The following is a 25,626-nucleotide window of genomic DNA, read 5'->3' as shown; positions in this document are numbered from 1 at the left end:
GAATCCTACCTAACCTATACGAGCCCAATAACTTCCAAATGCCTATCCAATGCCCGCTTAAATGACCATAAAGAAGGAGAGTTCACCACTGATACGGGCAGGGCATTCCATGAACTCACAACCCGCTGTGTGAAGAATCTACCCCTAACATCTGTCCTATACCTACCACCCCTTAATTTAAAGCTATGTCCCCTAGTAACACCTGACTCCATTAGCGGTAAAAGGTTCTTAGTATCTACCCTATCTAAACCCCTAATCATCTTATACACTTCTATCAGATCTCCCCTAAACCTTCTCTTCTCCAATGAGAACAGCCCCAAGTGCCTCAGCCTTTCCTCATAAGATTTTCCTACCATTCCAGGCAACATCCTGGTAAACCTCCTCTGCACTCGTTCTAAAGCTTCCACATCCTTCCTATAGTATGGCGACCAAAACTGCACACAATACTCCAGATGAGGCCTCACCAGAGTCTTATACAACTGCAACATGACCTCAGGACTCCGGAACTCAATTCCTCTGCCAATAAAGCCCAGTACACCATATGCCTTCCTCACAGCACTATTTACCTGGGTGGCAACTTTCAGAGATCTGTGTACATGGACACCAAGATCCCTCTGCTCATCCACACTACCAAGTAGCCTACCATTAGCCCAGTAATCCATCATCTTGTTATTCCTACCAAAGTGAACGACTTCGCACTTAGCTACATTGAATTCCATTTGCCACATTTCCGCCCAGCTCTGCAACTTATCTATATCCCGCTGTAACCTACCACTTCCTTCCTCACTATCCACAACTCCACCGACTTTTGTGTCATCCGCAAACTTGCTTACCCAGCTTTCAAGTCCTTCCTCTAGATCATTTATAAAGATAACAAAAAGCAATGGTCCCAAAACAGATCCTTGTGGTACACCGCTAGTAACTGCGCTCCAAGATGAACATAATCCATCAACTACTACCCTCTGTCTCCTTCCAGCCAGCCAATTCCTAATCCAAACCTCTAATGTATCCTCAATGCCATACCTCCGTAGTTTTAGCATTAGCCTACCATGGGGAACCTTATCGAACGCCTTACTAAAATCCATATACACAACATCTACTGCTTTACCCTCGTCCACTTCCTTAGTCACCTTCTCAAAGAACTCAATAAGGTTTGAGAGGCACGACCTGCCCTTCACAAAACCATGCTGGCTATCCCTGATCACGTTATTCCTACCCAGATGTTCATAAATCTTATCCCTTACCATTCTCTCTAAGACTTTGCCCACCACTGAAGTCAGACTCACTGGCCTATAGTTACTAGGGCTATCCCTACTCCCTTTCTTGAACAATGGGACCACATTCGCTATCCTCCAGTCCTCTGGTACTATTCCCGTTGACAATGACGACATAAAAATCCAGGCCAATGGCTCTGCTATCTCCTCCCTAGCTTCCCATAGGATCCTGGGGTAAATGCCATCAGGCCCAGGAGACTTATCTATATTCATCCTTTCCAATATTCCCAAAACCTCTTCCCTGCATATTTCCAGGGCATCCATTCTAATTATTTGTGATTCCATATTCACATCAGCAACAGTGTCCTGTTCCTGAGTGAATACTGATGAAAAGTACTGATTTAATGTCTCTCCAATCTCCTCCGCCTCCACACACAACTTCCCACTACTATCCTTGACTGGACCGATACCTACCCTAGTCATCCTTTTATTCTTGACATACCTATAGAAAGCCTTTGGGTTTTCCCTAATCCTACCAGCTAAAGACTTTTCATGTCCCCTTCTCGCTTTTCTTAGCTCCCTCTTTAGCTCCTTCCTGGCTACCTTATAACTCTCAATCGCCCCTACTGAACCTTCACGCCTCATCTTTACATATGCCGCCTTCTTCCCTTTCACAAGGGACTCCAATTCCTTACTAAACCACGGCTGCCTCACAAGGCCCTTTACACCATGCCTGACTGGTACATACCTATCGAGGACACGCAGTAGCTGCTCCTTGAACAATCCCCACATCTCATTAGTGTTCTTCTCTTGAAGCCTGTTTTTCCAATCCACACATCCTAAGTCATGCCTCACTGCATCATAATTTCCCTGCCCCCAGCTATAACTCTTGCCCTGCGGCGCACGATTATCCCTCTCCATCACTAAAGTAAAAGTCACCGAGTTGTGGTCACTGTCCCCGAAGTGCTCACCTACCTCCAAGTCTAACACCTGGCCTGGTTCATTACCTAGAACCAAATCCAATATAGCCTCCCCTCTTGTTGGCCTGTCGACATATTGTGTCAGGAAACCCTCCTGCACACATTGTACAAACACCGACCCATCTAATGAACTCGAGCTATAGCTCTCCCAGTCAATATCTGGGAAGTTAAAGTCCCCCATTACAACCACCCTGCTACTTTCACTCTTTTCCTGAATCATCCTCGCAATATTATCCTCTACTTCTCTAGGACTATTAGGAGGCCTGTAGAAAACACCTAACAGGGTGACCTCACCTTTCCTATTTCTAACCTCAGCCCAAACTACCTCAGATGGCAAGTCCTCTTCCATCGTCCATTCCACTGCTGTGATACTGTCTTTGACAAGTAATGCCACGCCTCCCCCTTTTTTACCCCCATGTCTGATCCTACTAAAACATTTGAACCCTGGAACGTGCAACAGCCATTCTTGTCCCTGTTCTACCCACGTCTCTGTAATGGCCACAACATCGAAGTCCCAGGTACCAACCCACGCTGCAAGTTCACCTACCTTATTCCTTATACTTCTGGCATTGAAGTATACACACTTCAATCCACCCTTCTGGTTACAGACACCCTCCTTAGAGATCACTGCATTATTCCTAACCTCCCTACACTCAAGGTCCTGTACCCTAAAGCTACAGTCCTGGTTCCCATGCCCCCACGGAGTTAGTTTAAACCCTCCCAAAGAGCACTAGCAAACCTCCCCCCAAGGATACTGGTGCCCCTCAGGTTCAGGTGTAGCCCATCCTTTTTATAGAGGTCCCACCTTCCCCAGAAAGGACCCCAGTTGTCCAGAAACCGGAATCCCTCCCTCCTGCACCATCCCTGTAGCCACGCATTTAACTGCTCTCTCTCCCTATTCCTCGACTCTCTATCACGTGGCACAGGTAACAAACCAGAGACTACAACTCTGTTTGTTCTAACTCTGAGCTTCCAACCTAGCTCCCTGAAAGCCTGTCTGACATCCTCACCCTTCTTCCTACCTATATCGTTGGTGCCAACGTGGACCACGATCTGGGGCTGCTCCCCCTCCCCCTTAAGGACCCGGAAAACACGATCAGCGACATCACGTACCCTTGCACCTGGGAGGCAACATACCAAACGTGAGTCCCTGTCGCCCCCACAAAACCGTCTGTCTGTACCCCTCACTATCGAGTCCCCAAGAACTATTGCTCTACCTTTCTCCACCCTACCCTTCTGAGCAACGGGGCCAGGCTCCGTGCCAGAGGCCTGAACCTCGTTGCTTGCCCCTGGTAAGTCATCCCCCCCACAAGTATCCAAAACGGTATACTTCATAGCTCACCCTTTAAGCACAACTTTGGTAGCAAACACCACACATCCAACTAAACTCAAAATGATTTTCTGTTCAATCACAAGGTATTGAAAAAGTTTATCCAAGTTCAAAACACCATAATAATTCATCACCCAATTACCTTAAAGACACAAAAGACAGACACAGAAAATGCTCAATTAACACAAAAAAACATAAATAACTCACAACTTTCAAAATCTTTGTTTAAAGCAAATCAAATTTCTACGATCCACACAGTTCAAAAGCAACAACCTCAAACTCTGACCTTTCCTTATAAAAGGCACCACATTTATATTACTCCATTCCAGAATCTAACTCAAATCAAGCTCATTGCTGACAAACTGTGCTCTACTCAATGTTCTGGTTCAGTCATGCTCCTGACTACTCCTCATTGTTACGCTTTTAGTGTAGGCTGATTGGTATTTTGCAAGAGATGGTTGAAGGGAAAAGACCAAAGTTTATATCAACCATTCTGCGCCTATTTGAAGACAAAATGAAACTAAATGGCAATTAAGTAACAAATATAAATGAAAAAAGGACAATAAAAGAAACATCAGGGTGAATTTTCTGAGTACATTGCCACTTTATCTCTCTTTTTAAATAAAAGGAGACAGTTGCATTTCTGATAGGAGATATCCGTGCAGGACCTTTTCAGAAAAATAGCACCATACTTCTATTCTGCCAGTGCTTTTGTAGTGAGAATTGCTGGGGGAGGCAAACCACATCCTCTTTTGAAAGCAGTCAGCTGCTGAAATCTGGAACTTCCAAGGTCCAGAATCTCAGACAGCCAGTTTGACAGCTGCTGTCAAAAGATAAGTGCATAAATTAAGTTTGAGGGGTAGAGTGCAGTGAGGGTAAGGTATCAGATAGGTAGGGAGGTAGAGTGCCAACTAACTAAGGTACCAACTGGTGGTAGGCAGGGTGCTGGGGTGCAATGTGATAAGGGAGCTATGTAACTGATCAGTGTTTACAGTAGGTTAGGGTGAGTGGGAGCCAGGTCTGGTGGTGGGGTCTGGGTGGGGGCAGATTGGATGCTAATTGGTGAAAGAGGGAGTGAGTCTTAAGCAGGGAAGGGGAAACAAATAGGTGGAGTTATAGGTGGAGTTCAGTCTAGAGCTCAGTCTGGAGCTGTGAGGGGCAATGGCCTGATGCAGACAAGTACTGGAGGTGGGATAAGTGGATCTGGAAGGGTGAAGGAAGTTTGGTCAGGTCTGGAGTGAGTGAAGGGAGGTTAACTCCTGGGATGGGAATGGTTGGTGAGAGTCAGGGCTAGAGTGGATGAAGGTGGGGATGTAGCCCTAAGTATGCAAAATGGGGGTCAAAGCAGGTGTAGGGAGTTGGGGGGCACAGCCAGTGAAAGGTGGTCAGGTCCTAGGGAATGGGAGTTTCTGGGGTCTATAAGTATACTGGGGGAGGTGTATATTTGGATGCAAGAGTTAAGTATGGGGTTATTTGAATTGTTACTCAGGAGTCAGACTATAGTTTTAATACTCTAACGACTTCTAAATAGCTACAGTATTTGCTTAATTTAATGAGAAGCCTCAGAATTTTGTGATTTAAATGCAGACTTGTGGAGAGTTTGAGGCACTGAGGAATTGCCCAGTGTAATCTTGCTACCATGGGGATTCTGCAAGGTTCCCATTTTTGCTGGAAAAACAACTGTACAAACAGAAAATTCAGGCCAACAGGAGAAAAGGACAAAAATTAAGGACAAGAATGGAGATTATAAGAGTCAGGGAAGAGATCTGGCAGTCCCAGAACTCTAAGTGGTTGTTTATATTTGGGAACTTGAAGACAGACCATGAATCACAATGGAAGAGATGTCTCCCTAGTACTGAAATGTTTGCAATCCAGAAAGTACAAAGGAGGCGAGATGCAGCACAAAGTGGGACCACTTTAATTTGTAGGATAAAGCACACCCACAAATATTTCCACACCTGTACAAATAAATAAAGCATTTTAGAGACAACTGCAAAATTTCAATGTAAACTGCCATCAAGTCAATGCAGAAAACAAATGCTCTACAAACTGAAATATCAGTAAACAAAGAAGTTTTTCCTCCAAGCATATGAAGTGGTTAGTTTTCTTCAGTAACATATGTGTTTACTTTAAAGCTTTCAAATGTTGCCCTTGTGCAATTGTACTGTTGAGTGAGTAAAATTATTGAATTCAGTTAAGCATTTGCCATTGCATATCTATTACAATTACAGAGGATAATTTTATGAATTAATAACAAATGTAAAATTTTCAAAGAACAACTGTCTAAAAAAAACTATCACAATATCATACCTTTCAATTAAAAGGCCTAGCAACTCCCGAGGTTTGCAGAAGGACCGATACGTTGTGAGGAATGTCCTAACAAAGTTTGGATCTGGAGAAACACAAAGTATTTTGAGCGTGATTTGCTTAAAATGATACCCGTAAAATAAAAGCTTTCTTTTCTGAAAATAAAAAGATGCATTATTTTATGATACTGAAAGGATCGTTTCCAAATATTTGTTTATTAGCTCCATTACATGATGCCTCAAAAAATTCATTGTTTTAAAAAAGAAAAAAAACTGATGAGTTGCCATTTTTGCATATATGAAATAGGTGTTCTGATGATGTCATATTGGATCGAAACATTGACTGTTTCTCTCTCCAGAGATTATGCCAGACATACAGTAGAGTTTCTCCAGCATTTTTCTGTTTACAGAGGAATCTAGAATATTTGAATACCAATTACCAGTGATCACATCTTTTGTTTACAGTGATTAAACAGGCACAGTCTCCAAATGACTGACTGCCCGCCCTCTCTCTCTCTCCCCACACTTTCCCTGGAATTCTACACAGGGGTGTACCCTCAACCCCCCTTCACCACATAATCCCACTAACATTGACCTGTACAGGACAAAGATGGAAGGTGTCAAAAAATTGCACTAAAAGTTGTGTGTGTGGCTGTGTGTGTGCGCGCGTGTGCTATTTGATGACGTACCCCACAAAGGCAACTGCAGCAGCAGTCTTGTTGGTGTACAATCCAGCTGTTCCAGGGAAGGGGGGGGGGGAAATCAGTGTTGGACAGGGTTTGTTGCCGGGGTGTGTGTGTGTGTGTGTTGCATGGGGTTTGGAGGGGGGTGGGTGGTGTTGGTGGCGTGGGGGGAGCAGTTTTGGGCCGGGGGAAGGTGTTGCACAGGGTTGGGGGCGGGGGGGGCAGTTTTGGGGGCAGGGAGGTGTGGCATGCAGTTGAGGGTGGGGGGAGGTGTTGCACGGATTTGGGTCGGGGCGGTGTCGGATGGCTTCAGGCGTGGGGGAGGGTGGTGGTGAAGGTGGGGCCTCGCGCGCTGTGTGCTTCTGCAGTCTACTGAACGGGGAGCAGACTTTAAAAACTCCAAGCCCCAGAGGAACGGCATTTAATCGATTAACCGAATAATCGATTATCCGAACAAAATAGTGCCCGCCCATCACGTTCGGATAATTGAGATTCCCCTGTATATTACATGAAGTATATCTGCCCTTTTTTTTGAAGCATATTTTTTCTCATCACACTTAAGTGCCTGCGATACACCTTGGAAATGATGTCAACCTGAACAGATTACTTGATTTCTTGTGTGCAAGTGACCTATAAATTTTGCTGACAGTGTTCATTTCATAAATTTTGTAGGTGGAGATGCTAGGGGAGAAAGGGAGCATAGATTTAACCACATATCCCACATCTCTCCTATGGAGTATAAGCTACAAGGAAGTATCTAATTGTTAAGTGACTGTCAAATAATTAAGCAAAAGTTGCAGGTGTAATGAAAATTAAAACAGATATATGACATGTTAGAATAAAATGGATTCATTTGTGAAACTATCTTCAGGTTGAGAATATGAGTATAAAATTCCTTTTTTTTGATGTGCTCAGTCAACAAAACCATCTTCGGATTTTTGATAAACATTTATCTTTGTTGTGGAGGTGCCAGTGTTGGATTAGGGTGGACAAAGTTAAAAATCACAACATCAGGTTATAGTTCAACAGGTTTATTTGGAAGTACAAGCATTCAGAACACTGCTCCTTTGTCAGGTAGCTATGCCGAAAGCTTGTATTTCCAAATAAACCTGTTGGACTATAACCTGGTGTTATGTGATTTTTAAATTTGTTCTTGTGACAGCTTATCTGATTACAAGACAAGTCCTTTCTTTTGTTTTAGTTCTCCCAAGGTATTCCAAATCCAAAGTGTACCAGCAAACAGTTTGAGCAAATGTTATTTTCATGTTCCAGGTTTTTACTTTGCCAGGGTATTTCTATCTGTCTACCATTGCAGAATATATTTCAATCAATAAAGAATTGATCAATCACTAAACCTGTCTTCTCTGAACAGACCATACGATTCACCAAGCAACGTATTTCACTGTCATCCAGTATCTGATAGCTGACCAGGTAAATCATTCAAATAATTGTTGCTATTTTCGCTAAATGTATTCAGTATTTTCTAAAGGAAAAAACATCACATTTACGAAACACATGCAGTGTTATTGCTCTAGTTGCTCACAGATGCATATCCAAGTGACAGTGAGAAACGCTGTGCATTATTTCGCCAACATGAGCTTACTGTGCACTTTTTCACCTTTCCCTTTCTAGTTTCTGTGTCAATTCCTCAGAGGATGTCATTGCTGCTTACCTCCTACCTTTGAGACCTTGGGTTGTAGGCCTACCTAATTTCCTGCAGCAGGAATACAAAGTGGACGCCAGATTGGTATTGGAACGGCGCACTGGACACACCGTTTGAGGTCTTTTGCTTACAACAATTTGAGCAGAGCAGCAACAAAATCTGTGGAGCCACCTTAGTTCTGCAAATTTAAAAAAAGCTTTTACACATTTTCAAAAAGAAAGTTTGTTCCATTTTTTAAACTCCTATAAATATTGATCACCAGTCTGTGAACATCGCATTGCCAAAAACTCCCCAATGGTTAACTTGGATTTCCACATGTCAAATTGTGACATTTCACACAGTCTACATGTGGTAAATTTAAAATGCATTTGGTATGGATCCAATCAAATGTTGAAATTAGTGCAGTTGCCCCTTGTTTCACTAAACATTTAAAATAAGCTTACTGTAGTAAGCTGGCAAGATCGAAAGACTGATTTTGCAGACGATTCTCATGAAAGACACGGTGACTGAAAAAAATATATTTGCTGATTTTCTTATCATGATGTTCCAATTATTTCCATGCAGCAATGGGCAATTTTTAAGTCGTGCTTACTTGCCTGTCAGTACTATAAAATAAGTTCTACGATAAAGATTGTACAATCACGCATTATGGCCCTACTCTATTTGAAACCCCGAATAAAGACTGAGCATATGAAACAAATATCAGTTCAAATCTCGAAAATCAGTACAAAAATTGCAAGAATTCAATTCAATCCCATATTGAAACCCTATTTACCACTCTACTAAATCCCTCACCTATTCAACTGTACAAGTAGTTTTGGTCATTTCAGTACATAATAAATATTTTGTCTTATCTATTAAAGTCAAAGAGTTATAAAGATGTGCGGCAGGGAAACAGACCCTTCGGTCCAACTCATGCACGCCAACTAGATATCCTAAATTAATCTAGTCCCACTTGCCAGCATTTCGTCCATATCCCTCTAAACCCTTCCTATTCATACACGCATACCTTTTAAATGTTGCAATTGCACGAGTCTCCACCACTTCCTCTGGCAGCTTATTCCACACGTGCACCAGTCTCTCTGTGAAAACGTTGCCCCTTAGGTTAGGTCCCATTCAAGTTTTTCCTCTCTCACCCTAAACCTCCATCTCTGGACTCTCCCACCCCAAGCAAAAGACCTTGTCTGTACCCCCTATCCATGCATCTCATAATTTTACAAACCTCAAGAATGTCATCCTTCAGCCTCCAACGCTTGAAGGAAAACAGCCCCAGCCTATTCAGTCTCTCCCTATAGCTCAAACCCTCCAACCCAGGCAACATCTGTGTAGATCTTTTCTGAACCCTTCCAAGTTTCACAACACCCTTCCGATAGGAGGGAGGCCAGAATTGCATGCAATATTCCAAAAGTGGCCTAACTAACATCCTGTACAGTCGCAACATGACCTCCCAACTCCTATACTCAATGCTCTAACCAATGAAGGAAATCACACCAAATCCCTTCTTCACTATCTGATCTACCTCCACTTTCAAGAAACAATGAACCTGCACTCCAAGGTCTTTGTTCAGCCACACTCCCCGGGACCTGACCATTAAATGTATAAGTTCTGCTCTGTTTTACCTTTCCAAAATGCAGCACCTCACATTTATCTAAACTAAATTCCACCTGCCACTCCTTGGTGCATTTGCCTGTCTCATCAGGATCCCGCTGTACTCGGAGGTAACTTTCTTTGCTGTCCAGTACTTTTGCAAATTTGGTGTCATCTACAAACTTATTAACTATCCTATTATTCTCTCCACTGCCCCCTTTCCCCACCTCTAATCTTAGCACAATGCTTAGATTCAGTATGGTTTTACCTCCTTCATGTTTATTCCTGGCCCTGGAGTCATTTTATAGGGAGGAGCATCCAGATAAGGCAACATACATATTAATTGGGCGACCATTACAATGAATGAGTATCAATAGCAGAGACCAAGCCTTTACTGTTATACAATGAATGTTCTTAACCTTGTTAACTGGATTCACACAACGGATACTTTTCCCTTTGTTAGCTGACCTTACATACTTCTGAACACTTCCAATATTGTTAACTGGCTGTATAGAATAACTACTTTTCCACCTTGTTAACACATTACCCTTGCTTCCAGCACCACGCTGTTAACTGTAAGTTCTTATCTGATTTGTGTCATGCTCATCTGAACCTCTTGTTTCACAAAACTCAGAACTTTACTGTTTCCCTGCCTGCTTCTACCCTATTCACATTCTCATTCCCTCCTTTTATCAATACATAATAACCACTCAGATGGTACTACCAGCTTTCATAAGACTCTGACAGCCAGTATTTAAGCAGTTATTGACACACAGCATTCAATGATTATAACAACAAAAATTATTAGTCCGCTACAGTAATTAGAGTTTGAAGAATCCTCTCATGGAGGAAAAGTCACCAGTAAAGTTCCTAAAGTCCTTAGTGACCACTCCATCTCCTCCAAACAGAGTGGAAACGATGCAGACCTCCAAAACCTCATTTAGTAAGATCCAACCTGAAAACAAAACTCAGTCTGTTCTTGCATCACTCCTCGGAGAAAATTCATTTCTTGGATAAAGACAGTTAATTGCTTCATAAAATTGGCGAGATTTCCATCCTCGCAGAGATGCTTCAGATGGAGGATATCAGCGCATCTGAGCCTGCAGTGCAGCAGCTGCAACTGCAGGCTAGGTGAACCAGCATTCCTTGTTGCATCTGCTCCCGTTATGCCGTTAAATGTAACAAAGCCAACTGGATGTTGTGATATTAGCTTGATCAGTGAACCTTCATATCCCTTAAATGATTGAAAGGGAAGGTAAAGCTCACGCAGAAAGGCCACGGACAAAAAGCATACCGACCTCCTCTTCATTGTTGTTAGTTTCTTCACTTTTTGTGCTCATGGCTGGAGAGTTGATTGAATCTGTTGGATCAGGTTGTGAAGGGGTGGGCGGTGGTCCGAAGGCATGCTTTACCTGTGAATGCAGAAACTCTAGAGATGATGTTAGGTGCTGAAGGTATCTTTGCATTTCCTGTCTCATTCCTTCCTTGCCAAGGTGGATTTCAGTATGAAGACTGTCACACATTTAACTACACTAAATTGTGTCTGCCTATTTCAATATTCTTTGAATTCTTGAAATCTGTTACTCTGTTCACTATTTATGACATTATCAAGTTTTATAAAATCCATAAACTTCTAAATTGTACTGCCTAAACAATTCAGTCAATTACAAACAACAATCAATAGTCCTAAAATCAAATCTTCAGTTGCCTCCGTTGAAGTTATTCAAAAATTATTTGCCTTTTACAAATTGACACTTGGCTAATATGGAAAAGTATTTCAAAAGTCTGGAACATCAAGTAAACAACACAACGTTTCCTGTGCTTTAGCAACTGAAGAGGCGGTTTCAGTTCAGATTTAAATCTCAAATGTTCGTGGGAAACAAATGCTGAATATTTTAAAATATGGACTCCAAATGAAACTTCCCAAATAAAACAGTTGAAATTACAGTGGCAACTTTGGCAGAGATCAACATTCTTTGAATTTGCAATATGAAGGGGGCCAATAAAGTCTTAACAATAATGAACAGAATTTATGCTGCTCAGCCTCAAGTTCTAATATTCTTTAGAAAATCTTAAAACATTGAACTAAGAATGCACTCTTTTTTTGTGAACACTCCACGTTAAAAACACAACAGCAAAGATATTATAATACAATACTCTCATCTGGCTACAGCATGATCACTTGACCCAACTGCTTCTTTTAAAGAGGCATTGTAGAATTTCAAACAAAACAGGGGCTCAAGAAGCTCAATTAGTATTAAGGTTACAAGTTTGATAATTTTAAAAAAGAAAATAATGTTGTATAATTTCAATGTAAAAACAAATTTGCCCCACTACATAGCCCACAAAACACACTGAATTGAGATCCTGATTCAAACAAGGCAAAACAGTTACTTGAAAGGATTTTCTGAACTTGTATTTTAACAAATCAAAATTTTTAAACATCAAACACTCTCAGCATAGCACAATTTACACTGAAACTTGCCCCCTTGACCCAAGTATTAGTACAACTTTCATTTCAGCGTTTTCTTGTTTTTCTTTGCATCTTCTCACTGAAATTACACTTATAAAAAGTCCCTTGCAGCGGACTACATGGCGCCACACAATCCAAACCACTCTTTTTCACCAGAACAAAGACTCTCAGAGCTTCAAATTTCGCCACTAGGGACTTTAACCGGTTTCTCACTTGACTCCTCACGGGGGCTCTAACCCCACTTAAACACAGAGAACCCGAATCCTACTTAAACACAGAGAGCTCAAATCCCAATTAAACACAGAAAACTCAAATCCCAATAAAACACAGAAGAGTCAAATCCCAATAAAACACAGAAGAGTCAAATCCCAATAAAACACAGAAGGGTCAAATCCCAATTAAACACAGTAGGCTCAAAGCTCACATAAACAAAGAAAGTTTGAACCTCAGCACAGTGCGGAGGACTTAACTTCAAATCAACCCACTGAGTAGACTCGAACAGAGTACCGTGCAGAGGACTCAACCTCAATCACACACCGCTCCCCACAATGCAGCGCAGAGAACTCAAAACGCTGCCTCCAGCATGCTTGCGAAACTGTGTCTCTAGATTGAACTAATTACCGTTGGAGGAATCTGTAGAATAGAGAGCGATCGAAGGAAGGGACCGTCTCTGGCACACAGGAATATCGAGAGGGACCAAGGTTTAAAATCTTACCTTGTGGGCCTGTCCGTCTCGAGATACCAATGTTCCGAGCAACCGCTGACACTGTCTGATTGTAACTATCCGTTTGGATCCTGCTGACTACACCAATATTGTCGTCCTGCTCCTCCCTTCAGTCAAAGCAAAACGCTTAGAGACACAGTGTAGCTTTACCTCATTCATTTTTATTCCTGGCCCTGCAGGGAGCGAGAACGATCACCCATGTGCACAGAGACATGAGTTCACAGTCTTCTCTGGATAGCAGTTTCTCAAAGAACTACATAGTCATTTTACAGGGAGGAACATTCAGATAAGGGGAATCGACGTTTCGGGGAAGGGCTTTTGCCCGAAATGTCGATTTCACTGCTCGTTGGATGCTGCCTGAACTGTTGTGCTCTTCCAGCACCACTGATCCAGAATCTGGTTTCCAGCATCTGCAGTCGTTGTTTTTACCATATTTAGATAAGCGACCATTAAAATTAACAAGCAGACACCAAGCCCTTTACTGTTATACAATGAATGTTCTTAACCTAGTTAACTGGATTCATACAATGGATACTTTCCACCTTGTTAGCTGGCCTTGTATACTGAATGCTTCCAATATTGTTAAATGGCTCTACATAATGACTGCTTTTCCACCTTGTTAACCCATTACCCTTGCCATCAGCACACCATTGTTAATTGTACATGCATATCTGATCTGAGTCATGCTCAGCTGAACCTCTTGTTTCACAAAACTCAGAACTTAACTCTTTCCCTGCTGGCTTATACACTCTACACAGTCTTAATAACTCCTATGTTCACATCCAAATCTTTTACAAAAGTGATGAAAAGCAGTGGACCCAGCACTAATCCTTGTGGCACACCACTGGTCACAGGCTTCTCGTGTGAAATCTAACCCTCCACCACACCCTCCGTCTTCTACCTTTGAACCAGTTCTGTATTCAAGTGGCTCGTTCTCCCTTTATGCCATGTGATCTAACCTTGCTAACCAGTCTACCATGAGGAATCTTGTTGAATGTCTTACTAAAAGTCCCTATTAACCACGCCCACCATTATACCCTCATTAATCCTCTTAATTCAAAATACTTAAATCAATTTCATGAAACATGATTTCCCATGCACAAAGCCATGTTGACTATCCATAATCAGTCATTGCCTTTCCAAACAGATGTAAATCCTATCGTTCAGGATTCCCTACAACAACCTGCCCACCACGGATGTCAGGCTCTCCAGTCTACAATTATCTGACTTTTCCTTACCACCTTTCTTAAATACTGGCACCATGTTGGCCAACCTCCAGTCTTCCAGCACCTCACCTATGACTATCAATGATATAAATATCTCAACAAGGAGCCCGGCAATCATTTCCCATAGTGTTAGAGGGTACACCTGATAGGTCCTGAAGATTTATCCACCTAAATGCATCTTAAGACATCCAGCACCACCTCCACTGTAATACGGACATTTTTCAAGATGTCACCATCTATTTCCCCACATTTCTCCTTACCCACCCAAGGTGAACTTCAACATTTTTCCCCTGAATTAATGCATTTCATAGTTTTAGCATGTTACTTTGGTGATGTTATTTTCATATATTACTAAAAGATGCACTATATTGGAACAATTAAGTCAATCTTCTGTTAATAAAGAAGATAACGTGCGAATTTCACTAAACTAAGAGTCTAGGCATCAGCGTGGTTCGTCTGCAGATGCAACAAGCAATTAAGAAGGCAAATGGAATTTTGTGCTTCATTGCTAAAGGGATTGAGTTTAAAAGCAGGGAGGCTATGTTGCAGCTGTATAGGGTGCTCGTGAGGTCACACCTGGTGTACTGTGTGCAGTTTTGGCCTCCTTTCTTGAGAAATAACTGGAGGGAGTGCAGAGGAGGCTTACTAGGTTGATTCAGGAGTTGAGGGGTTTGGCTTATGAGGAGAGACTGAGTAGACTGGGATTACATTCATTGGAATTTAGAAGAATGAAGGGGGATCATATAGAAACATAAAATTATTTTTTTGTTAGATTAGCTTAGATTCTCTACAGTGTGGAAACAGGCCCTTGGGCCCAACAAGGACACACTGCATATCTAAATAGTAACCCACCCCCTTCTGATTAATGCATCTAACATTATGGACAATTTAGCAAGGCCAATTCACCTGACCTGCACATCTTTGGATTGTGGGAGGATACTGGAGCACCCGGAGGAAACCCAAGCAGACACAGGGAGATTGTGCAAATTCCACACAGACAGTTGCCCGAGGCTGGAATCGAACCAGAGACCCTGTGCTGTGAGGCAGCAGTGCTAACCACTAAGCCACCGTAGATAAGATTGAAGTAGAGAGGATGTTTCCACTGGTGGGTGAAATTACGACACAAGGGCATAGCCTCAAACTTAGGGGGAGTAGATTTAAGACTGAATTGAGAAGGAACTTCTTCTCTCAGAGGGTTGTGAATCCATGGAATTCCATGCCCAAAGTAGTTGAGGCTTCCTCTTTGCTTTTAACGCCAAGATAAATTTTTGAACAGTAAAGGAATTAAAGGGTTATGTAGAGGGGGCAGGTAAGTGGAGCTGAGGCCATGAAACGATCAGCCTTGAATGGCACAGCAGGCTTGAAGAGCCAGATGGCCTAATCCTGCTCCTCGTGCTTATGTTCTTACTCTATATCTTCCAAGTCCACCAGAGTAAACACTGATGAAAAATACTCATTTAGTATCTCCCCCATCTCCTGTGGTTCCACCCACAGGCTGCCTTGCTAATCTTTGAAGGGCCTCATTCTCTCCCTTGTTACCCTTTTGTCCTTAACATATTCGTCGAATTCATTTGGATTCTCCTTAACTTCATTTGCGAAAGCTATTTCATGTCCGCTTTTTGCCCTCCTGATTTCCCTCTTAAGTTTTCTCCTAAAGCCTTTGTACTCCAAGGATTCATTTGATCTCTGCTGTCTATACCTGACATAAGTTTCATTTTTTTTGCTTGACCAAAACCTCAATTTCTCTCATCATCCAGCATTCCTTCTTCTGCATTAATTGTTTTGACAAAATCTGTTATACATATTTGCTACACTGCAAGACAATATATTTCTTCTAATCTTTAGCTCATGAACATTTTCAAACCAGTCACTCTGTATTCATATGATATGTTTCAAATTGCTCTTTTCAAACTCAAATACCTCTTTGCAATCTAATGATCGAATTTTTCTACAAAGGAGGACTTGGCTATGCAGAAGCCTCTCTTTGTTTCTTTGTAGCCTGAATCTAGATTATTCTTGGACAGTCTTTTCCAAGCCCTTGCCACATGTTAAAGCCCTTTTCAAGATGAGAATGCCCAAAACTGCACTTGAAACAACAAATGTGGTTTCAGTTGTGTTCTTCACTCCAATTAGCAGTTTTGTTTTGTCTTACCAGAACCAATATTTTTGGAGAGAAATCCAGGTCTGAGAAATGCTTGCTCTTAGGGGTATGATATCCACTAATGATCTGATTTGTTTGGGATGAGTGCAACCACGTGTGCCTAAGAGCGGGAATGCGAGAGAGCACATGAGAATGCGCGTGAGAGCGAGTGTGCACATGACAGAGTAAGAGTATGCATGAGAGTGTGCATGGGCATGCTGGTGAGAGTGCGTGCACAAACAAAAGCCTCAACTGTCTTGTCAAGGTAGACTTCAACAAAATATTGTCACTTACGGGTCAGTCCAGATTGAGGGTACAATGGTTTAAAATTAGGAATCGCCCTTTTGGGGCAGAAGGAAACAGAGGGTTGTACAACTTTGGAATTTTGCACTTCAAGTGGTGGTGGAGGTAGGATCATTGAATTTTTTTTTAAAACAAGAGGTGGATAGATAGAGAAATCAAGGGTTGTCAGGATTAGATGGGAATTTAGAACAGATCAGCCTTGATCCTTTTGAATGGAGGAGTCAGCTCAAGGGATTGAATCCCTTCTACTCTTATTTTGTATTTGTAGAAAACAGGAAAAAAGTGGACATTGAAACATACCAAATGGATATCATGCCATGGAAGCAATGTCTTCACAAATCTTGTGTGGGCATGAAAGGGATTGAGGAAACCAACGGAAAATAGAACTCATGATTTTGTTGATTGACATGGCTGGCTTGATTGGCCAAATGGCCTAGTCTGACATCAAAATGAGAAAAATAAATGCAAGTGCAAGTCTTGGGCAATCAGCAGTTGAACAATCTCACTCTTATTGTCCTTCTGAGGCCTTTCACTCACTGCAAATGATTGCAATGAAACACAATAAACCAGAAAGTTTTGATTTATCCTTTATGCACTATCAGTGTAATAGCACAAACTCATTCCAGATCAAAAAGAGAGAGAGATAGACAGGAATTAAGTTTTGTGTTAGTAAATTAATTTGTTGCAATAAGGAAAAATTAGCAATAATAAATAACCTCACATACGTTTTCATTCATACAACATACATTATTAGAAAACAGACATTAATAGTGTCGTGCAAATGACCATTTCAATAATTTGTAGTTCTGTAGCATGTTTAATGTGATAACACAGCCAAAGTTATCAAACAGAATCTGATACTTAGTCATATAAAAAAGTATTCGGCCAACAGAGAAAATGTTATGGTGTTTTTTTTCCCCATTTATTGGCTGAGTATGTTATTGGCAAGGTTGGTGCAGTGCTCCAGCAAAGCTCAGCGCAAGCTGGAAAAACAGCACCTCATTGACCGCTTAGGGACCCTGCAGCCCTCTGGACTCAAGAGTTCAATAACTTTAGGGCTTGAGCTCTCACGTCCTTACCCTAACCCCCACACACCTGGTCTTGTTATCAATACTCTGCTATTACACATAACTCAGAGAAAGTGAGGACTGCAGATGCTGGAGATCAGATAGAAAAGTATGGCGCTGGAAAAACACCAGGTCAGGCAGCATCTGAGGATCAGGAGAATTGACGTTTCGGGCATAAGCCTTACATCAGAAATTCTTGATGAAGGGCTTATGCCCAAAACATCAATTCTTCTGCTCCTTGAATGCTGCCTGACCTGCTGGACTTTTCCAGCACCACAAGAATCGACGTTTCGGGCATAAGCTTACATCAGAAATTCTTGATGAAGGGCTAATGCCCAAAACATCAATTCTCCTACTCCTTGAATACTGCCTGACCTGCTGGACTTTTCCAGCACCACACTTTTCAACAATTATACATAACCTATTGTTAGCCACTAACAGTCCCCATTAATAGCTATTCAACTCTCATAGCCAGATCGTTACCCATTCCTTTGTCTGTCCAACTATTCTTATCTTTCTTTGGGCTCCATCCCCACCTATCATTTAATCATTACCCCCTCCCTCCAGCCTGACTTCGGCATAAAAAAATTTTCTCGCTACAATCAGTTCTGAGGAAGGGTTACTTAACCCCAAAATATTAACTCTAATTTCTCCCCACAGATGGTGCTGTCAGACCTGCTGAGCTTTTCCAGCAATTTATATTTTTGTTTCAGCATTTATTGTGCATCCGATGCTTTGAGAACAATATTCCTGCTGAGCTATACATGCATGCAGTCGCTCTGACGGGCCACGCATAGTGATTAGTATGTCGAGATCATTCACAGAACTGACCTTGATTCCAAAGTCATTGCCACACACAGACATTAGAGGTCTGTGCAGTAGTAAAACAAATTAGTGGGAATGCGACTTTATGGTGGTGGTGGGCTCCTTTCTTATACAGTTGCAGTCCACATGGTGCAGGTAATCCATAGTGCAGTTTGAGATGGAGCTCCAGGATTTAGAAACTGCAACACTAAAGAAACTACAGGTCAGGATGGTGATAATTATTTTCCTATGCATCTGTGGGGTTTAGATTAGATTAGATTAGATTACTTACAGTGTGGAAACAGGCCCTTCGGCATAACAAGTCCACACCGACACTCAATCCACCCAGACCCGTTTCGCTACATTTACCCCTTCACTTAACACTACGGGCAATTAAGCATGGTCAATTCACCTAACTTGCACATTTTTGGACTGTGGGAGAAAACCGGAGCACCCAGAAGAAACCCGCAGACACGGGGAGAATGTGCAAACTCCACACAGAGAGTCGCCTGAGGCGGGGATTGAACCCGGGTCTCTAGCGCTGTGAGGTAGCAGTGCTAACCACTGTACCACCGCCCACTTTGTTCTTTTTGATGATAGAGGATGTGGATATGGAAGATGCTGTTAAAAGAGCCTAGGCAAGTTGCTACAGTGCATCTTGTGCATACAGTACATTCTACAGTATAGGATATACTGAGGCCACTATATGCAGGGGTGAAGAAAGAGAACACTGATAATGATGAATGGCATATCAATCAAATGGACTATCTTGTCCTCGATGGTGATCTATTTCATGGAAGTTGTTTGAACTGCTTTCATTTACATTTGAGGAGCAAGGATATGAGCTACTTTTCACAGAATTCTCAGGATTTAGTCTGCTTTTGTAGCCGCAGTATTTATATGGTCCAATTAATTTTTAAAATGTTAAAATAGGAGAGGGGCTAACTGAAGGAAATCTCAGTTTATGGCTGAGGTGGGTGGTAATGTTCCTACTTCTGGGCCAGAGCTGTGTCATAACACGTCCATGTAGGTTGATGAAAAATATTTAGGGCTGAGGAACTTGTTCAATGGTGGAGGGATTCAAATTTGAGATACACTTGAGGCCAGGTCAAGAATTGGAGTAGAGCAGAGATGTGGGGGATTTATCAGTCTGAGGAATTACAGAGATAGGGAGGGTTAAGGCCACTGAGGGGCCACTAAGACAGCAATTTTCAAATCAAAGTACTGGTGAACTGGGAACCAAGTTAAGTCAATGAGCATGAGTGATGGATGAATGGAACAATGAAGTCAGAATACTATTCTGTATGATCTTAAGTCCATGTCGAGTGGAAAACAGGAGGCCAGCCAGGACAGCACTGGAATAATTAAGAAGCAGCAAAGATATGCATGACAATTTGGGGAACAGAAACAAACATAGAATGTCATAGCAATATACAGCATGAAAAGAGACCCTTTGGTCCAACTCATCCATGCTGACCAGCTATCCTAAATTAATCTAGCCCCATTTGCCAGCATTTGGTCCATATTCCTCTAAACCCTTCCTATTCTTGTACCTATCCAAGTACCTTTTAAATTGTACCAGCTTCCAGCACTTCCTCTGGCAGCTCATTCCATACACGCACCATCCTCTGCGCCAGAATGTTGCCCTCTAGGGCCCTTATAAAATCTTTCTTCTCTCACCTTAAACCTCGTTTGGACTCCCCTACCCTGGGGAAAAGACCTTGGCTATTCACACTATCCATGCCCCTCAAGACTTCATGAAGCTTCAGCCTCCAACACTCCAGAAAAATAGCCCCAACCTACTCAGCCTCTCGCTGCAGCTCAATACCCCCAACCAACCAATCCTGGCAACATCCTTCTAAATCTTTTCTGAATTCTTTCAACATTCACAACATCTTTCGTTTAGCAGAGAGACCAGAATTGCACACAATATTCCCAAAATGGTCTCATCAATATCCTGTACAGTTGCAACACGACCTCCCAACTCCTATACTCAATGCACTGACCAATAAAGGCAAGAGTACCAAAATGCCTTCTTACTACCCCGTCGACCTGCAACTCCACTTTCAAAGAACTATGAACCTGCACTCCAAGGTGTCTTTGTTCAGCCACTGTCCTAAGGACATTACCTTAAATTTAGAAAACCTTCCTGATTTGGCAGTGAGATATTAAAGAGTTAATTTGCTCTCCTGACATGCAAGAAATTGAATGCCCCAGGAGCAGGGTGGGAATGTCCCTGTTCTACAGGTAGAATATAAGTGAATTTACATAGTCATCCCTTGCCATTCAGAGCCATTTGCATCATCACCTATTCAGAATCAAGTAGAACATGTTAATTACAATTCTGACTGCACCCTATAGTGCAGAGAAAAAAACAAATCGCACCAGGTCTTGCCATTAAGGAATGTTTCTGGAGATGATCAGGTCACTGCATTGTGTCTTGAGTGGCATGTGACTGTGAGGAAGTGGCTGGTGCTTGGCTTGTCAGCATTACCAACTGTGATGTAAAGATTTTGTATAAAGGAAGAAGTGTTTCCTTTGTTCAGAGAGACCTCTCGACACGCTTCGCAAGCATTGTGAAGAATGTTGAGTTTCTCCACAGCTTATACTGTATTTGCTGACTAAAATTTGTTTTTTGTTCACAGAAGTTAGTGCATTACAGTTGCATCAAGTGTGTAAGAATCTCAACAAAAAGAACTTAACAGCCGACCACAATGTAGCATCTCACTTTTATTTACTTGAAATTTCACCTGTCACCCCTGAGCCCATCTGATCAAGGTCCCATTGTACTGAAGGAACCTTCTTCACTGTCCAGATGAATTTGATGGTTTACGATTCAGCTGCTCAAATCTGCGTTGCTGCTTGAAAAGGTCATGGCTGATTTGATTGTAGTCTCAACTCCACTTTCCTGCTTACTACATTCAAATCCCTTTTTAGTCAATCCACCTAACACACTGTAGCTCCACCAATCTCCAGGAAAGAGACTTCCAAAAATTAACAAACCTGGCAGAAACTCTGGCAAAATATTCTCATCATCTCTGTCTTAAATGTGACGTGCCTCATTTTTCAACAGTGAACCCTCGATCCACAAGGTTAAACATTCTCTCACCATCCACTCTATCAATTCCACTCAAGATGCTATAGGTTTCAACAGCTCAAGTCTCATGCTTCTGAACTCCAAAGGATTCAGGCCCAGCCTTTTTTTCATAGGATAATCCATCATCTAAAGAAATATTCTCAATTTGGAGAAATTTTGGCAGTACGAGCCTTGGTAATTTTGTCAGTTGCTCGTCAGCTGCAGTATAGATGACTACTTATTCAAAATGGCATGCTGCAGAGTATTTTGGAGTGGTTTGATAACCAAGAAGCTGAAGTTCTAATTGGGTCAAGGTGGAGAAAAACAAAATCATTCACAATTCCTGAATGAAAGAAGACTTTAGAAAAGCTAGAAAGTATCAGTTGCTTTTAGGTTTTTAAACAGTCCAAGTTTGCAAAATACTTTCTTCGCCATTCTTGCTCTGAACTCCCATAAGACCTATTAGATATCAGCCTGTTTATAGTCATAGACTCCAATATAATCAAATGACTTGTGATGGAAAACTATTAACAAGATCTACCACTGGATACCAGAATATGTGGACTTTTAGTGAGACGTCAATTTGCCTCTGGGAGAAATTTATGAATGAACAACATATAAGTTGGCTTTACAGATGTGGTGTAACATGTTAAACACATTTCATTTTTAAAAGAAAGCTAATATTTGGTACTTCTGGAAGTAGCAGGATCCAGATTAAAAGCCTTTTTGTGGGATCCAAGATGGTGGCAATCTACAAAGATTGCACTGCAGAGCTCCACACCATATCGTAAGCAGGACGAAGTCCTAATCTGCCCTACCTGGACCACCTGGAAATGTCATGGAGTCAGGGAGCAACTTACCTTGGTTTTCGCCGTCCGGGGAGGTAGAAGAAGGGAGCACATACAGCCGAGGTCAGGCTCGCAGCCCAGCCTGCAGGATCCTCGGACTCTATTTCCTACCAGGTCCTGGTAAAGGAGCTCACGAAATTTCGCAAGATGTTGGGCAAGCACATAGAGCAGATGCTGGTTCCGATCTCTGTTGTGCTACTGACGCTGGGAGACCTGGAGAAAAGGACGTATGAGGTAGAACACAGAGTCACAGTGGTAGAAGCTGATACCGGTTCCTCCAATAGAATAGAATTCAGGCCCTGGAGCTGCAGGTCCACCATTTGCTAGACGAGGTTGATGACCTCAACAATAGGGGCAGGAGAAAAGACATTTTGATCATTGGTCTGCCAGAGGGTAAAGATGAGCAGCCAGTGGAATTTATTGAGGACTGGTTACCAAAATTCCTTAACTTGGAAGCTGGAATGAGAAGCTTGAAGGTTGAGAAAGCTCACTGGGTCACGGCACGGATGTCAGATCTGGACCAATGTCCTCATCCTATCTTGGTACAGTTTCATCACTGTAGAGATAAGGAGAGAAACACGGAAGTTTCCAGAATCCAGGGAAAGGATCCAAGGCCCTAGTTTTCTAGGGTTTTAAGATCATGTTTTTCCAGGAATTCTCAGCAATGGTGATCCAGAAATGAAAATCCTATGACTGCGTCAAGAAAAGACTGAGGGAACTCGGGATCCAGTACTCTTGAGATATCCAATAGTGCATCAGATCATCTTAGATGGATCTGTACAACCCTTTGACATGTCGGAGAATGCCATTGACGCTTTATATGCTGGTTTTCTTTTTGGTTTTTATTGTATATTGTTTTTGATAACTTTGTAAATTTGTTAACTGTAGCGATTTTAGTGGACAAATTAACTTAATCTAAACAATTTAGTATGTAGAAACAGTAGTGTTGTTTGAGTATATCGCTACTTTACTTTAAAAAGTAGGAAGTCTGGACGGGACTTTTTTTTATTGGTGATAATCTGGTCTAAGCTATGTTTGGGGCAGTTGGGAGGTGTGCTTTCAGTTTCTAAGTTGAGGTATACCAAACGATGGGTGGGGTACTTGCCATTTTTTTTCTTGCAAAATTTCTTTGTTCACATTGTTATGTCATGGTATATTTTCTTTATTTTCTGCTTGTATTTGCCGTGCGGCTCTAGCTAGGAAGAAAGAAAATGATTGGGATGGCTAGATGTCTACTTATGAGCAGTTTATGCCTGGTTCAGGTATTTAAATGCCCTGGCTGCAGTACTGGCAGCAGGATGGGAAGTTGGTTTTAAGATGTGTTAGATGCCCCCTTTGGGCAGCAGGCGGCTTCCCCTCTTCAATGCCATTGACGCTTTATATGCTGGTTTTCTTTTTGGTTTTTGTTGTATATCGTTTTTGATAACTTTGTAAATTTGTTAACTGTAGCAATTTTAGTTTATGTAGTTTTTATGTTCGATGGATCTTGCGACATTAAAGCTCGGCGATTTGCAATTCGAGTTCCTCCTCCCTGGAATCTAAATGTTACTGCAGAAAGTTATGGCTAATGACTTGATCAAATAGTGTATCTGGAACACCGAGGAGTCACTTACCAATTAAAAGGAAGAAGGTACTCTCGAGTCTTAGAAAGGAAAAGGTGGATATTGCTTTATTACAGGAGACACACTTGGATGATAGGCAACATTTGAAAATACAGCACAATGACTTTGTTCAGGTTTATTTTTCATCCTTTAATATGAGTCGGGGAGTGGCTATATTGTTTAGGGGGAATCTCCCATTTAAAAGTGTGTGTTAAAAGGCACACAGGGGAGGTCTATAATCCTCAAAGCCCTGATAAACGGGGAAGAATATGGTGTTTTAAATGTTTACTGCCCTCCGGCCCAAACCCACAAAATTCTAGTAGATGCGTTCTCCAAATTGATCAGTTTCAAGAGCTGGCATATCATTATAGGGGGAGATTTTAATTGTCTTATGGTTCCCATGGTAGACAGGTTACCCAAAGGCTCCACTGAAGCCCTCTGTACAAACTAAACAATTAGTGAATGTGTGTGTGTAGTTAGGATTGGTGGATGTCTGGAGGCATTTCCACCCTACAGGCAAGGATTTTTTTTCCCAATTCACACAGATGTCACATGAGGACTGATTTTTTTCTGACTCCCTAGATTTGGTGGCATCTTGTACGATTGGTCATATTACCATCGCCGACCAAGCTCCAGTATACCTGTTATTTAAGATTAAGGATGCTATGGTGGGCCTGGCAAATGGATCCCTTTATCCTTAAGGATAATAAATTTGTGGAGTACTTCTCTTAAGGAATTTAGGGCATTCCTCGACATAAATTCAGGTTCAGTTAGTCGCCAGTCTGCCCTCTGGGAAACTGCCAAAGCCTATGCCAGGGGGTTAGTTATTTCCTACTCTGCCTGTAGGAAGCGGCAGAAGGGTGAGTAACAACATCTCCTTGAAGTACGGTTGAACGCAGCCAAGAAAGCTTACTTTGACAGGCCAAGCTACAGAGAATTATGGCACTGTGGTCTGCATTGAATTCCATGCTCACGCAGACAGCAAAGAAGCAGCTTACTTTCGCAAAACAAAGGTTATATGAGCATGGTGACAAACTGGGCAAGCACCTAGTATATCTCACCAGGAAAAGGAGTGCCCCTCCAGCCATTACATTGATTAGGGAAGGGTCTGGGAAACTAACATGCGATTCCAAAAAGATTAATGTGGCATTCAGATTTTATTCTGAACTATACAAATCTGAGGGTTGTGAAGAGGGACGGGCCAGGGTGGAGTCCTTTTTCAAGGATCTGGAGCTCCCATGTGTGACCCACGAACAAGAGTCTTTTCTCCAATGCCCCCTTATCAGAGCAAAAGGTGCAGGATGCTGTAAAGCATCTTGAGTGGAAAGGCGGCCAGTCCTGATGGACTTCCCAGCGAATTCTATAAGGAATTTATAAGCATATTGTCAGGCCCAATGCTCAACATGTTCCATGACTCGTACAGTCATGATCGTCTCCTGTCATCTCAAACAGAGGCCAATTTTTCGCTTATTCTAAAAAAAAGGGAAGGTCCTGAAGAACAGTGCTTCTTTCAGGCCCAATTCACTCTTAAATGTTGACTTTAAAATCATCTCTAAGACTATTGCGTTAATGCTGGAAACTGTGGTACCATCTATCATTAA

The 25,626-nt window shown here is 42.0% G+C and overlaps 1 protein-coding gene across 4 annotated transcripts in view; it reads right to left on the bottom strand.

Annotated features, from left to right (window-relative positions):
• The window catches only part of LOC132819837 (son of sevenless homolog 1), a 299,748-nt gene that overhangs the window by 42,542 nt on the left and 231,580 nt on the right, over positions 1-25,626 (bottom strand). For all 4 annotated transcript variants that reach the window (XM_060831696.1, XM_060831698.1, XM_060831699.1 and 1 more), the window contains exon 11: positions 5,835-5,916. In XM_060831696.1, coding sequence (XP_060687679.1) covers positions 5,835-5,916 — 82 coding nt within the window. The remainder of the gene's footprint in view (positions 1-5,834; positions 5,917-25,626) is intronic.

This window comes from Hemiscyllium ocellatum, chromosome 10 (genome assembly GCF_020745735.1).
Source record: "Hemiscyllium ocellatum isolate sHemOce1 chromosome 10, sHemOce1.pat.X.cur, whole genome shotgun sequence".
Classification (NCBI taxonomy): Eukaryota; Metazoa; Chordata; class Chondrichthyes; order Orectolobiformes; family Hemiscylliidae; genus Hemiscyllium; species Hemiscyllium ocellatum.
This window is presented reverse-complemented; position numbering and strand designations above follow the sequence as displayed.